Source organism: Heterodontus francisci, chromosome 2 (assembly GCF_036365525.1).
Source record: "Heterodontus francisci isolate sHetFra1 chromosome 2, sHetFra1.hap1, whole genome shotgun sequence".
Classification (NCBI taxonomy): Eukaryota; Metazoa; Chordata; class Chondrichthyes; order Heterodontiformes; family Heterodontidae; genus Heterodontus; species Heterodontus francisci.
Genome location: NC_090372.1, coordinates 204,068,495 through 204,082,969, shown reverse-complemented (window position 1 = coordinate 204,082,969; position 14,475 = coordinate 204,068,495). Strand labels below are relative to the sequence as shown.

The window sequence follows — 14,475 nt, the reverse complement described above, 5'->3', positions numbered from 1 at the left end:
AGTGAGTTCCGGTTCATGGGGCACTGGCACCAGTACTGGGGACTGTTAGGGCTGTACCGTTGGGACAATCTGCACCTGAATAGCGCTGGGACCAGTTTTCTAGCAAACCGTATAACTAGGGAAGTAGAGAGGGCTTTAAACTAAACAAGTGGGGAGGGGGAATCAAGCTTGGGTAGATGTAACAAATCAAGGGGTAGCGTCAAGGCAGGAAAGCAGAATAGTAATATGGGAAATTAAGGTCAGAGAATGGCAGGAAGGGACAGAGAAAAAAACCTAAGAACACACCAATCGTCAAGACTAGATATTACAAAGATAACAAAAAGATAAAACTAAAGACGCTGTATCTGAATGCACGTAGTATTCATAACAAAGCAGACAGACTGATAGCGCACATTGAAGTAAATAAATATGATCTGATGGCCATTAAAGAGACATGGCTGCTGGATGACAAGGATTGGGTCCTGAATATTAGGGGGTATAAAACATTCAAGAAGTATAGGAAGCTAGGTAAAAGTGAAAGAGTAGCACTGTTAATCAAGGATTGCATTGGTGCAATAGTTAAAGATGACCTTAGTTCAAGAGATCAGGATGTAGAATCAATTTGGGTGGAGATGAAGAATATCAGAGTAAAGAAGTCACTAATGGGAGTGGTCTAAAGATCCCCTAAAAGTAACCACAATGTAGGACAAAGTATCCAAGAAGAAATATTGGGTGCTTTTGATAAAGGGAAGGCAATAATCATGTGTGATTTTAATCTACATATAAACTGGAAAAATCAGATTGGCAATAGTAGCCTGAATGAGGGGTAGCACTTTTGATGCTTTCAAGATAGTTTCTTAGAGGAGCATGTTCTGGAACCAACCAGAGAGCATGTTATATTAGACTTGGTATTGTGTAACGTGACAGGATTAATGAATGACCTCAGGGAAAAGGCACCTCTAGGTAGCAGCGACCACAATATGACTGAATTTTACATCCAGTTAGAAAGAGAGAAGAGTGGGTCTAAGATTAGTATTTTAAACTTGAATAAGGGCAACTATGTGGGCATGAAAGCTGAGCTAGCTGAAGTGAACTGGGTGACTAGGCTAGGAGATAGATCAATAGAGAAACAATGGCAGACATTTAAGGGGATATTTCAGAATACGAATAAGTATATTCCTACTATAAAGAAACATTCCAAGGGAAGGAGCCACCATCTGTGGTTAACTAAAGAAGTTAAGTAAAGCATCAAACTTAAGGAAAAAGCATATAATTGCGCAAAGATGAGTGGCAGATCAGATGATTGGTCAGAATATAAAGGACGGCAGAGAATAACTAAAAGGTTAATCAGGAGAAAGAAGTTAGAGGATGAGAGGAAGCTAGCTAGAAATTTTAAAATAGATAGCAAAAGTTTCGAGAGGTATTTAAAAAGGAAAAAAGTAAAGTGAGTGTTGATCCTCTAGAGAGTGAGATTGGGGAGTTAATAGTAGATAATAAGGAGATGGCGGATGAAATGAAAAAATATTTTGCTTCTGTTTTCACTATAGAGGATACAAAACACATTCCAGTAATAGCTGTAAATCAGGAGGTGGAAGGAAGAGAGTATCTTGGTGAAATTACAATCACCAGGGAAGCCCTACTGAGCAAACTGTTGGAGCTGCGGGTTGACAAGTCCCCGGATCCTGATGGACTTCAACCTCGGGTCTAACTATAGGCCACGTCTGCTGTGGGGAAGGTGTTAAAATTTATTAAGGAGGTTATAGCTGGGCACTTAAAAAACTCAAGGTAATCAGCAATAGTCAGCACGGTTTTGTGAAAGGGAAATCATGTTTAACCAATTTATTGGAGTTCTTTGAAGGAGTAACATGCGCTGTGGATAAAGGGGAACCCGTTGACGTATTGTACTTGGATTTCAAGAAGGCATTTGACAAGGTACCACATAAAAGGATACTGCGAAAGTGGGAGCTCATGGTGTGGTGGGTAACATGTTAGCATGGATAGAGGATTGGCTAGCTGGCAGAAAACAGTAAGTATGCACAAATGGGTCCTTTTCTGAGTGGCAGGATGTGACGAGTAGAGTGCCGCAGGGGTCTGTGCTGAGGACTCAACCTTTTACAATTTATATCAATGACTTAGATGAGGGGAGCGATGGCATGGTAGCTAAATTTGCAGATGACACAAAGATAGGTAGGATAGTATGCTGTGAAGACATAAGGAGGTTGCAGACCCATATAGGTAGGTTGAGTGAGTGGGCAAAAATCTGGCAGATCAAGTATGTGGGAAAATGTGAAGTTGCTCACTTTGGCAAGAATAATAAAAAAGCAGAGTATTACTTAAACAGAGAACAACTGCAGAATTCCGAGGTGCATAGGGAATTAGGTGTTCTAGTGCATGAGTCACAAAATGTAGGTATAGCAAGTAACAAAGAAGGCTAATGGAATGCTCTCCTTTGTAATGAGAGGAATTGAAAATAAAACTAAGGATGTTATGCTTCAGTTATACAGAGAATTGGTGAGGCCACATCTCAAATACTACGTGCAGTTTTGGTCTCCTTATTTAAGAAAGAATGTAACTGCGTTGGAGGCGGTCCAGAGGAGTTTACTAGATTGATACCTGGAATGAGCGGGTAGTCTTATGAGGAAAGGGTGGACAGACTGGGCTTGTTTTCACTGGAGTTTAGAAAAGTGAGGGGAGACTTGATTGAAGTTTATAAGATCCTGAATGGTCTTGACCAGGTGAATGTGGAAAGGATGTTTCCTCTTTCTGGCGAGTCCAGAATTCGGGGGCATTTTAAGGGTCGCCCTTTTAGGACAGAGATGAGGAGAAATTTTTTCTCTCAGAGGCTTGTGCGACTTTGGAACACTCTGCCTTAGGTGGTGGTGGAGGCAGGGTCATTGAATTTAAGGCGGTGGTAGATTGATTTCCTTGCCCAGCAAGAAGCTAAGATTATTGGGGTAAATGAGAGTGTAGAATTCGAAACGCAAACAGATCAGCCATGGTCTTATTGAATGGTGGAGCAGGGTTCGAGGGGCCGAATGGCCTACTTCTGCTCCTAATTTGTATGTTCGTATTTAGGACCATACTAGTGGTATTAAAAGGTCGGAGAATATGCGCTCCAGAGGCATGCTCTACTTGCAACGGTGGACTGCTATTACGAAAGACCGGCTGGTGGTCAGACACTTTGCCAGAGGGAAGACAGAAGGTAGGAAAACTGGAAAAACTTAATCTGCTTTACATTGGTCTTGTGTCTCAATGACCTATTTTGGGGCATCTCATTCTTAATTTAATGAAAAACACAAAACAAGCAGACTAATCATTCTGGGGCATGGTTTTCAGTCACACTTTAGAATTAGGCGGCCAAATTAAAGTACTACCCTACAATTTGCATGGTGTGGTTCGCAGAGCAGCATTCTATTTGCCACCACTTTCCAAAATGTCCATGTAAAAACAACCTACCTTTCCATATGTAGATCTTTTTTATTTCCAACCAACATAATGGGAACTCTGTAAAGAAAAGTTAACCAACAGTTAAAGACCAAATCAAAGTTAAAATACAAACAGAAAAAAACAGATTGAAATTTTTGTTTTACTTACTGCACTTTCCCCACCATGTCCAACAATTTTTCATGAATAACCTTGATCACCTCAAAACTGCAAACATGTAAAAAAAAAAGTAGTGATTATTATGATCTACTCCTATCAAGCTGGGAGCCAAGGATGGTTACCGATCACCCCGTCAGATATCGCAACCACGCTGGTCTTTTCACAGCCGTCACCTTTATGAAGACGACAGAATACGTCTAGTGGGGAAAGATTACATTTAGAACAAAGAAAAATTCATTTTCCCACGAAGTAATTCCACCATCTAAAAAAAATTCAAAACACTACCGATATTTGTTACCTCTAAGAAAGGCATCTCACATTGGGTCTCCTCAATCCTACACCACTCTCAAGATTACTGGAATGGCTTTGTTGTACGTACGGGGTGGGGGTGGGAGGTGGGGGTGGGGGGGGGGGGAAAGAGGTGGGTCAATTCTGACTGATCTGAACTAGAGATGTTGAATGCCAGGGAAGCAGAGTACCAAAATATTTTGTAAAAATACTCTGAACAAAAATTGCTCCCCTTTAAACTTTCCTTCATTTTTAAGACAGTTATATGAAAATGTACAATGAGTTTAAGATTTAAAAAACACCATACTTGATTTTGAAACTAATCCTAGAGTGTAACTACATGAAACAATTTTTTGCCAACTGATGCAAGAGCATAACACATGAACCGAAATTTGTAATCTTTTTAAGAGTCAGTATTACAATTTGATTACTCAACATTATTTGGGTTGTGGTGGCACATGACAGACTAATTCTAGCGAGATGACTTTTAATGTCACAGTACATACCATACACGCCTGTAAGTTCTCTGAAAGCAGCAAGAACTTTGAACGCAGGCAAAAATGTGTTTTAATTTTACTGGGTACCTTCTCCCTGTTTTACGATCAGGTAACATTCTACATTAACTCTTCACTTTCACTCACTGGTCAGCTTCACGTCTAAACTCACAAAGTGTCTAAGCTCCCAAAGTCCAGATAATTTATTAAAATAGCAGCCAAAATGCAACACAAGTTTATAGGGTAAAATTCTAATAGTCCTCAATAATATTCAGTAGCATCTTACATAGTAGCAGGGGTTTACTTTGAAGCTATAAGCCCAAAGATGCCCATTTAGCAAACTAGTTAAAACTAATTAATATTGAAAGATAAATCTAGATATTGGAATGTATTTTCTGAATTGAAACCTTGTCAATTAAGATTTACTAGAATATTAACAATGCAAATGTTCCAGTCACACAGAAAGACTTGAAAAACTTGTTTATAAAAGGGAAGAGAGTAGCGAAAGTGAATGTTGGTCCGTTGGAGGATGAGACTGGGGAGTTAATAGAAGGGAACACAGAAATGGCAGAGACACTAAATCAGTATTTTGCTTCAGTTTTCACGGTGGAGGACACTAGTACCATCCCAATAATACCAGGTAATGCAGAGGTTATAGAAAGGGAGGAACTTAGAACAATCATCACTAGGGAAAAAGTACTGAACAAACTATTGGGGTTGAAGGCAGACAAGTCCCCAGGGCCTGATGGACTACATCCTCGGGTCTTAAAGGAAGTAGCAGTGGAGATAGTGGATCCATTGGTTAGAATATTCCAAAATTCTCTGGATACGGGAAAGGTTCCAGTGGATTGGAAAAAAGCTAATGTAACGCCCTTATTAAAAAAGGGAGGGAGGCAGAAAGTAGGAAACTATAGACCAGTTAGTTTAACATCTGTCGTTGGGAAATTGTTAGAATCCATTAAGGAAGTACAAACAGGACATTTAGAAAGTCAAAACGCAATCCATCAGAGTCAGCATGGTTTTATGAAGGGTAAATCGTGTTTGACTAATTTGCTAGAGTTCTTCGAAGCTGTAACAAGCTAAGTGGATAATGGGGATCCTGTAGATGTAATTTATCTGGACTTCCAGAGGCATTTGATAAGGTGCCGCTCAAAAGGTTAATACACAAGGTAAGTTCACATGGGCTAGGGACAACTTATTAGCTTGGATAGAGGATTGGCTAACCAACAGAAAACAGAGAGTTTGGATCAATGGGTCTTTTTCTGGTTGGAAAGATGTAACTAGTGGGGTGCCACAGGGTTCGGTCCTCGGGACCCAACTATTTACAATCTATATAAATGACTTGGATGCAGGGATAGAAGGTACTATAGCCAAATTTGCAGATGACACTAAAATAGGTGGGATAGTAAGTTGCAATAAAGAAATAAGAAATCTACAAATGGATATGGATAGATTAGATAAAGGGGCCAAAATTTGGCAGATGGAGTTTAACGTGGATAAGTGTGAGGTTATCCATTTTGGTTGGAAGAATAGAAAGGCAAATTATCTAAATGGAGAGAAACTTCAGAGTGCTTCGGTGCAGAGGGATCTGGGTGTCCTCGTGCATGAATCGCAGAAAACTAGTTTGCAAGTACAGCAGGTGATCAGGAAGGCAAATGGAATTTTGGCATTTATTTCTAAAGGAATAGAGTATAAAAGTAGGGAAGTGTTGCTGCAACTGTACAAGGCATTAGTGAGACCGCAGCTGGAGTATTGCGTACAGTTTTGGTCCCCTTACTTGAGAAAGGGTGTAGCTGCATTGGAAGCAGTTCAGAGGTGGTTCACTATATTGATTCCAGAGATGGGGGGCTTGTCTTATGAAGCATTGTCTTATTGAGCAGTTTAGGCCTTTACTCTCTGGAATTTAGAATAAGAGATCTAATTGAGGTATATATATGATGATTCAGGGGATTGACAAAATAGACATAGAGAGGATGTTTTCTCTTGTGGGGCAGTCTAGAACGAGAGGTCATAGTTTTAGGATAATGGGTACCAGATTTAAAACAGCGATGTGGAGAAATTACTTCTCTCAAAGGGTCGTGAATCTGTGGAATTCACTGCCCCAGTGTGTGGTGGCTGCCGGGACATTGGGTAAATTTAAGCAGGAGATAGACAGATTTTTAATTAGAAATGGGTTGAAGGGCTATGGAAAACGGGTAGGAAAGTGGAGTTGAGGCCAAGATGAGATCAGCCATGATCGTACTGAATGTCGGAGCAAGCTCGAGGGGCTGAATTTCCTACTCCTAGTTCTTATTCTTATGTTCTTATACTTAATGTTTAAAAAAAAACTTGGAAGGTTAATAAATCATACAGTGTAATTTTATAAAAGCAAAATACTGCAGATGCTGGAAATCTGAAATAAAAACAAGAAATGCTGGAAATACTCAGCAGGTCTGGCAGCATCTGTGGAGAGAGAAGCAGAGTTAATGTTTCAGGTCAGTGACCTTTCATCAGAACTATAATTTTATACTTTAGTGGAATGCTATCAGAAAGTATAAACTATAATTTCAACCAAGGGAAAACACAATTTTTTAACAATTTAATTTGAATGCTAAAAGCTCAAACACCACAGCAAATTGCCTCTATTCTTTAGTGAAATGCTGTGTGGGCATATTAAAAAGAATTCATATGGATATTTGGGAATCTCACAATGAGCTGTATTCTAATGATAATGAATGCAACTCCCACTTGCAATAAAGCATCTTGGAAATGGATTTTTTTTTTAAAGTCAGTGCTGGACTGAAAAATGCTTTAGTTAAGCATCGTACTCAATGCCCACCCTCTATAACTCCAACTAGCCTGCTGCAAGTATCCTGGCCTGCAATATCAGCTTACCCATCCTTGCTGACCCACATCAGTTTTTTCCCTTCTCTAATGCCTTCAACTTAAAATCCATGTATTCATTAATATATCTTTGCAGGGACTTGCCACAATCCATCTCTGCCAGCCCTATACATGCCTGCAAAACATTCAGTTCTTCAAACGTCATCCTCTTTGCTTCACCTCTCCCTCTGTCCCATCAGTAGCAAGGCATTAGCTGCCTAGGTCCTTCTCTTGAAATTCCCTACCAAGATCTTTCTGTCCATCTCCTCCTTTAAAAACCTTGCCAAAACCCATGACAGAGGGAGGTCTTTTAGCCAATCATGAAGGTGCTGGCTTTGCTAGAAAAATCCCAAACTAATCCCACTGCTCTGCTCTGAGCCCTGTCCTTTTCTAGCTCAACATTTATTTTCAACATGCTTATTCCATGAACCGCCATAGTAATTTCTTACGTTAAAGCAGCTATCAAGATGGTCAACTTTGGAACAGAGGAGGCTGACGGGAGATTTGATTCAGATATACAAAATTGTGAAGGGCCTGGATAGAGTAGATGGGAAGGGCCTATTTATATTAGCAGAGAGGTCAGTGACTTGGTGACATAGATTAAAAGTGATTGGTAGAAGGATTAAAGGGGAGATGAGGAAAAATGTTTTCACCCAGAGGGTGGTGGGGGTCTGGAACTCACTGCCTGAAAGGGTGGTTGAGGCAGAAAACCTCATCTCATTTAAAAGGTGGCTGGGTGTGCACCTGAAGTGCTGTAACCTGCAGGCTACGGACCAAAGACTGGAAAGTGGAATTAGGCTGGGTGGCTTTTTCTCCAGCCAGTGCAGACACGACGGGCCAAATGGTCTCTGTGCTGTAAACTTTAGAACCATAGTAAAATTATGGCACAGGAGGCCATTCAGCCCATCGCGTCTGCACCAGCCGAAAAAACTAGCCACCCAATCTAATCCCACCTTCCAGCACCTGGTCCATAGCCCTGCAGGTTACAGCACTTCAGGTGCATGTCCAGGTACCTTTTAAAAGAATTGAAGGTTTCTGCCGCCACCACCGATCTGGGCAGTGAATTCCAGATACCCAACATCCTCTGGGTGAAAAAGTTTTTCCTCATATCCCCGGTAACCCTTCTACCAATCACCTTAAATCTGTGCCCCCAGGTAATTGACCTCTCCACTAGGGGAAACAGGTCCTTCCTCTCTATCTAGGCTCCTCAATTTTGGACACCTCAATTAAGTCACCCCTCAGCCTCCTCTGTTCTAAGGAAAACAACCTTAGTCGATCCAATCTTTCCTCATAGCTGCAACTTTCAAGCCCTGACAACATTCTTGTAAATCTCCTCTATACTCTCTCCAGAGAAATTATGTTCTTCCTGTAATGTGGTGACCAGAACTGTACGTTATACTCCAGCTGTGGCCTAACCAGCGTTTTATACAGTTGCAGCATTACATCCCTGCTTTTGCATTCTATACCTCGGCCAATAAAAGAAAGCATTCCATATCCCTTCTTCATCACTCTATTTACCTGTCCTGCGACCTAGAATTGCACCCCGCCTCGTTGGGCTTGTTACGTGCTGATAGATGCCCATTTTCTCCACTACATACCATCTTTCACTGAAAATTAAATTTTATTATATATGAAGCTTCTTGCTGTAAAAAACTAAAACCACTACAATAACACTTTATAAATAAATATATAAAACGTTCAGCATTTTTGGAAAAATATCAACTTATTTCTTTGTTTAAAAAGCACTTACTTTTTCATCAATAGCAGGTTACCATTTGCTGAATAATGCAAACACTAAGTAATAACACCACTTCAAGGCAGCTATCAATGTGGTTTGCAAATTGGCTTATTGCTGCTATCCCAAGCCAATGTAGCTGTCTTACTAAAAATGAACAATATTAACTAGAAATCCTTACCTTTTGTTAGATGTAACTGAATACACTAGAATGTATCCATTAATGTCTATGGAATACGTCTGAGGGAAAATAGAGTACTCATCCTAAAGGTTAAAAAGACAAATGTCAGGTTGTCAGGGTAATGAGTCCTCATTAAACATTACCAATAGTTGTACAGAGTCCTAGGCAAGGTTCAGATCATGACATGCAACTTCGCTTAGAAGCATTTTTACACAGGAAACCAAGTGTAATCTTTTGCATAATATTCTTACTTTGCTACCAGCAATGTCACTGCTTTGACAGAAATAAGTTTAAATTCATAGTATCCTTTAGAGTGTTTAATCCATTTAGAAGTACATTTCGGTAACTACATATTAATGTTAGAGAATGTTGTAGCATGGCTGAAAGCAGATGAATCCTCATTTGTTCAGCAGCAAAAGCTTATGGGCCCTGACCACATTCTGGCTAGAGTGAAGATTTGTGCTCCAGAACTAGCCGCACCCATGGCCAAGCTGTTTCAGTACAACCTTGGCATTGGCGTACACCCAACAAGGTGGAAATGTTAAAAAATTCTTTCATGGGATGTTGCCCTTGAGAAGGTAACTGAGTGGCTTGCTCAGCCATTTCAGAGGGCAATTAAAAGTCAACCACATTGCTGTGTGTCTGGAATCACATGTAGGCCAGACCAGGTAAGGATGTCACAAAAAACAAATTCCCTCAATGGCTGCGTTCGCCGCCTCCATCCCAACCCCAACTGCACCCCACTCCCTCCTGTCATCATGTTTCTCTTCACCGTTTCCCACCCACGCCCACCTGCTCCCCGCTGCCTTCCCTCAGCCTGTAGACCTGTTTGTGATCAAACCTGCTGACAAGGGTGGTGCTGTTGTTGTCTGGCATACCGACCTCTACCTTGCAGAGGCTGAGCGCTAACTCTCAGACATTTCTTCCTACCTCCTGCTGGACCATGAGCTCACCACCCAACATCAAGCTATGGTCAACAGGACAGTCACTGACTTCATCTCCTCCAGAGATCTTACATCTGCATAGAGTCATACAGCATAGAAACAGGCCCTTCAGCCCACCATGTCCATGCTGACCCATAATGTCTATCTATACTAATCCCACCTGCCTGCATTAATTCCATATCCCTCTATGCCTTGCTCATTCAAGTACCTGTCCAGATGCCTCTTAAATGTCGCTACTGTTCCTGCCTCCACCACCTCCTCAGGCAGCTCATTCCAGATACCCACTATTCTTTGTGTGAAAAATTTACCCCTTTGATCCGCTTTAAACCTCCTCCCTCTCACCTTAAATCTATGCCCTCTAGTTTTAGTCACCCCTACCATGGGAAACAGACTCTGGCTATCTACCCTATCTATGCCTCTCATAATTTTATATACCTCTATCATGTCCCCTCTCAGCCTCCTTCTCTCCAGGGAAAACGGACCCAGCCTATCAAATCTCTCTTTATAACTCAAGCCCTCCAAACCAGGCAACATCCTTGTGAATCTTTGCTGCACCCTCTCGAGCTTAATCACATCTTTCCTGTAGTGCGGCATTCCAAATGCGGCCGAACCAACGTTATGTACAACTGTAACATGACGTCCCAACTCTTGTACTCATTGCCTCGGCCGATGAAGGCAAGCATGCCATACGCCTTCTTCACTACCCTGTCTACCCGTGTTGCCACTTTCAGGGAACTATGTACTTGCACCCCAAGGTGTCTCTGTTCAACAACACTCCCCAGGGCCCTGCCATTCACTGTATATGTCCTGCCCTTGTTTAACTTCCCATAATGCATCACTTCACACTTGCCTGCGTTAAATTCCATTTGCCACTCCCTTGCCCACTTTCCCAGTTGATCTATATCCTGTTGTAACCTTAGACAACTTTCTTCACTGTCCACTATACCACCAATTTTGGTGTCATCTGCAAACTTAATCTGCATAGTCCCACAACGCCAGTCAGCCCGTTTCTACCTCCTTCCCAAAATCCACAAACAGGACTGTCCTGGTAGACCCATCATTTCAGTCTGTTCCTGCCCCACTGAACTTATTTCTTCCTACCTTGACTCTATCTTTTCTCCTTTGGTCCAGTCTCTTCCCACCTACATCCGTGACTCTTCTGACACGATGTCATTTTGACAACTTCCATTTCCTGGCCCTCACCACCTCCTCTTTACCAAGGACGTCAAATCTCTCGACACCACCCCCAGGACAGTTTGAGGGCTCTCCACTTCTTCCTTGAACAGAGGCCCAACTAGTCCCCATCCACCACCACCCTCCACTGCCTGGCTGAACGTGTTCTCACATTGAACAACTTCTCCTTCAACTCCACTCACTTCTTCCAAATAAAAGGTGTTGCTATGGGTACCAGCATGGGTTCTAGTTATGCCTGTCTTTTTGTGGGATATGTTGAACATTCCTTGTTCCAGTCCTACTCAGGCACCCCGTGCTACCCACCCACCCCTCCCCCCAACTCCTTTTCCGGTACATTGATGACTATCGGTGCCATTTCCAGCTCTCGACCCGAACTGGAAAAAGGTCATTAACTTTGCTTCCAATTTCCACCCTGCTCTCACCTTCACATGGTCCATCTCTGACACTTCCCTTCCTCGACTTCTCTGTCTCCAACTCTGGGAATAGATTGTCCACTAATATTCACCATAAGCCCACCGACTCTCACAGCTACCTTGAATACACTTCCTGACACCCTGCTTCCTGTAAGGACTCATTTCATTCTCCCAATTTCTCCATCTCCGACACGTGTTCTGATGATGCAACCTCCCATGACAGCGCTTTGGATATATCTTCCTTTTTTCTCAACTGAGGATACCCCAGCACTGTGATTGACAGAGCCCTCAACCGTGTCTGGCCCATTTCCCATACTTCTGCCCTCACCCCTTTCCCTCCCTCCGGCATCACGACAGGGTTCCCCTTGTCCTCACTTTCCAACCCAACAGCCTATACATCCAAAGGATCATCCTCTGCCATTTCCAACATCTCCAGCGTGATTCCACTGCCGAACGCATCTTACCCTCCCGTCAGCATTCCGAAGGGATCGTTCCCTCTGCGACAGCTTGGTCCACTCCTCCATTATCCCCAACACCTTGTTCCCTTCCCACGGCACCTTCCCATGCAATCGTAACAGGTGCAATACCTGCCCTTTTACTTCCTCTCTCCTCACTATCCAAGGCCACAAACACTCCTTCCAGATGAAGCAGCAATTTACTTGTACTTCTTTCAATTTAGTATACTGCATTCGCTGCTCACAATGTGATCTTCTCTATATTGGGGAGACCAAAGATTGGGCGACCGCTTTGTGGAACACCTCTGCTCAATCCGAAAGCATGACCTCGAGCTTCCGGTTGCTTGCCATTTCAACACACCCCACTGCTCTCATGCCCACATTTCTGTCCTTGGCCTGCTGCAGTGTTCCAGTGAACATCAAAACATACTGATTACTGCTGAGCTGTAGGTGAAGTGTCATGGGTTTGGGAGTTCCGGCAGCACCTCATTTTCCGATTAGGCACTCTACAGCCTTCCAGATTGAACATTGAGTTCAATATTTTCAGAGCATGACTAGCCCATTTTTATTATTTTATTTTATTTCATTTTTTTAAAAAACGTGTTTGCCTTAAACTGGAGTTTTCATGTTTGTGCTTTTGGCTAGGGCTGTTCATTATTTTGTCACTAACACTCTCGTTGCACTAATGCTTTGCCTTTCGTTCCATGACCTCCTTGTCAGTTAATCTCTTTGGCCCTCTGCCCCATCACACACCTCTCTTTCCCCCTCACCCCCACTTTACACTTCTAACCTTTGCCAGTGCTGATGAAAGGTCACAGACCTAAAATGTTAACTCTACTTCTCTCTTCACAGATGCTGCCAGACCTGCTCAGTATTTCCAGCACTTTGTTTTTATTTCAGATTTCCAGCATTCGTAGTATTTTGCTTTTATCAAAAGAAATTAGGGGCGGAGTAAATTAAGCAGATTAACATTGATGGTGCAGGAGTGGTGTAAAGAAAGTATCGTGCTTTTCAAGTGACTCGACGTTGGATAAGGGATAGGATTTTCAGTTCAACTTTGGTGAGGGTCAAATGGCGTACTTAGGTTCAGCATCCAGATGGGAAAAACATTAAATCGCTGGATAGAATGCAAAGTTTTTGGAAGGAGATGTTGTATGCAAGATTGAATAGAATGGGCCTTTATTCTCTGGTATTCAGAGGAATGGGGAACAATCTCATTGAAAGGCATTTTTTTTTTTTTAAAGAGGGCTTGACAGTACAGATGCTGAGAGGCTAGCTCCCCTTGCTGCAGAGTCTGGAACTAGGGGTCGGCTATTTAGGACTGAGGAAAAATTTCTTTACTCAGAGGGTTGTGAATCTTTGCATTCCTCTATCCCAGAGGGCTGTGGATGCTCAGTCGATGAGTATATTCAAGTGAGAGACTGGTAGATTTTTGAGCACGAAGGGAGTCAAGAGATATGGGGATAAGGCGGGAAAGTAGAGTTGGGTAGAAGTCCAGCCATGATCTTATCAAATGGCAGAGCAAGCTCAATAAGCCAAATGGACTATCACTGCTGCTAGTTCCTGTGTTATGGCATCAACCTTAAAGATATTATGTTACAAAACATTCTGGCTCATCAAGTGCTTGATGCCAGACAAGCTGTCCACATCATAATGGTAGTTGTGGAGTCAAGGGTGCTGGCATACAGCAGTCAGCATGTACGTATTACAGAAGCCCTCCGCGAATCGCCACCTTGACGTGGTAGAGAGGATTGTGCACTCCGACAATGCCGTCGGGAGCTCCTTGCCCCTGGTAGGGCCACCATGCCGGCAAATTCAGGGGTAGGTGCCAAAGTGCAATCCAAAAAGTCCTCAACAGTGGAACAGGTGAAGGACGACTGTACGCCTCATTGGCTGCGAAGGCAGAAGGCGGCTACAGTGGCAAGGTGGTCCCAGTCATCATAGTTCGATACGTCACTGAAATCTGACCACCAGTCAAGATCATGTGGACAATTACAGCGCCCCAAGGCCCCACATTAAACAAAGTCACGTGCAGGCTTCTACCAGGGTCGATTTGCCAAGCTCTGTAGCGATGGAGAATTGGCAACGGGGATAGAGCTGTGAATCTGGGAGGCCCTAGTCAAGAATCTGCACATAGGCAACAGATGAAGGTCACTGAACACCTGTGTTGGGACAGAGGTGTCTTTGGGCAGCAGTATCCATGACTAAGCAGTCCTCTTCAGGTACCTTCTGCTCACCCCAAATGGGGAGAGGCTAGAAAAGGTGACTAGAAATAGGCTGTCCCACCTTCTCCTGGCTGGGGAACCACACCCTGCAGGATCACATCT

General features: G+C 42.8%; 1 protein-coding gene across 1 annotated transcript in view; it reads right to left on the bottom strand.

Annotated features, from left to right (window-relative positions):
• Nucleotides 1-14,475, bottom strand: part of rheb (Ras homolog, mTORC1 binding) — a 149,739-nt gene that overhangs the window by 20,755 nt on the left and 114,509 nt on the right. The window contains exons 4-6 of the mRNA XM_068015097.1: nucleotides 9,143-9,225; nucleotides 3,574-3,630; nucleotides 3,436-3,483 (exon numbers count right to left, since the gene is read on the bottom strand). Coding sequence (XP_067871198.1) covers nucleotides 3,436-3,483; nucleotides 3,574-3,630; nucleotides 9,143-9,225 — 188 coding nt within the window. The remainder of the gene's footprint in view (nucleotides 1-3,435; nucleotides 3,484-3,573; nucleotides 3,631-9,142; nucleotides 9,226-14,475) is intronic.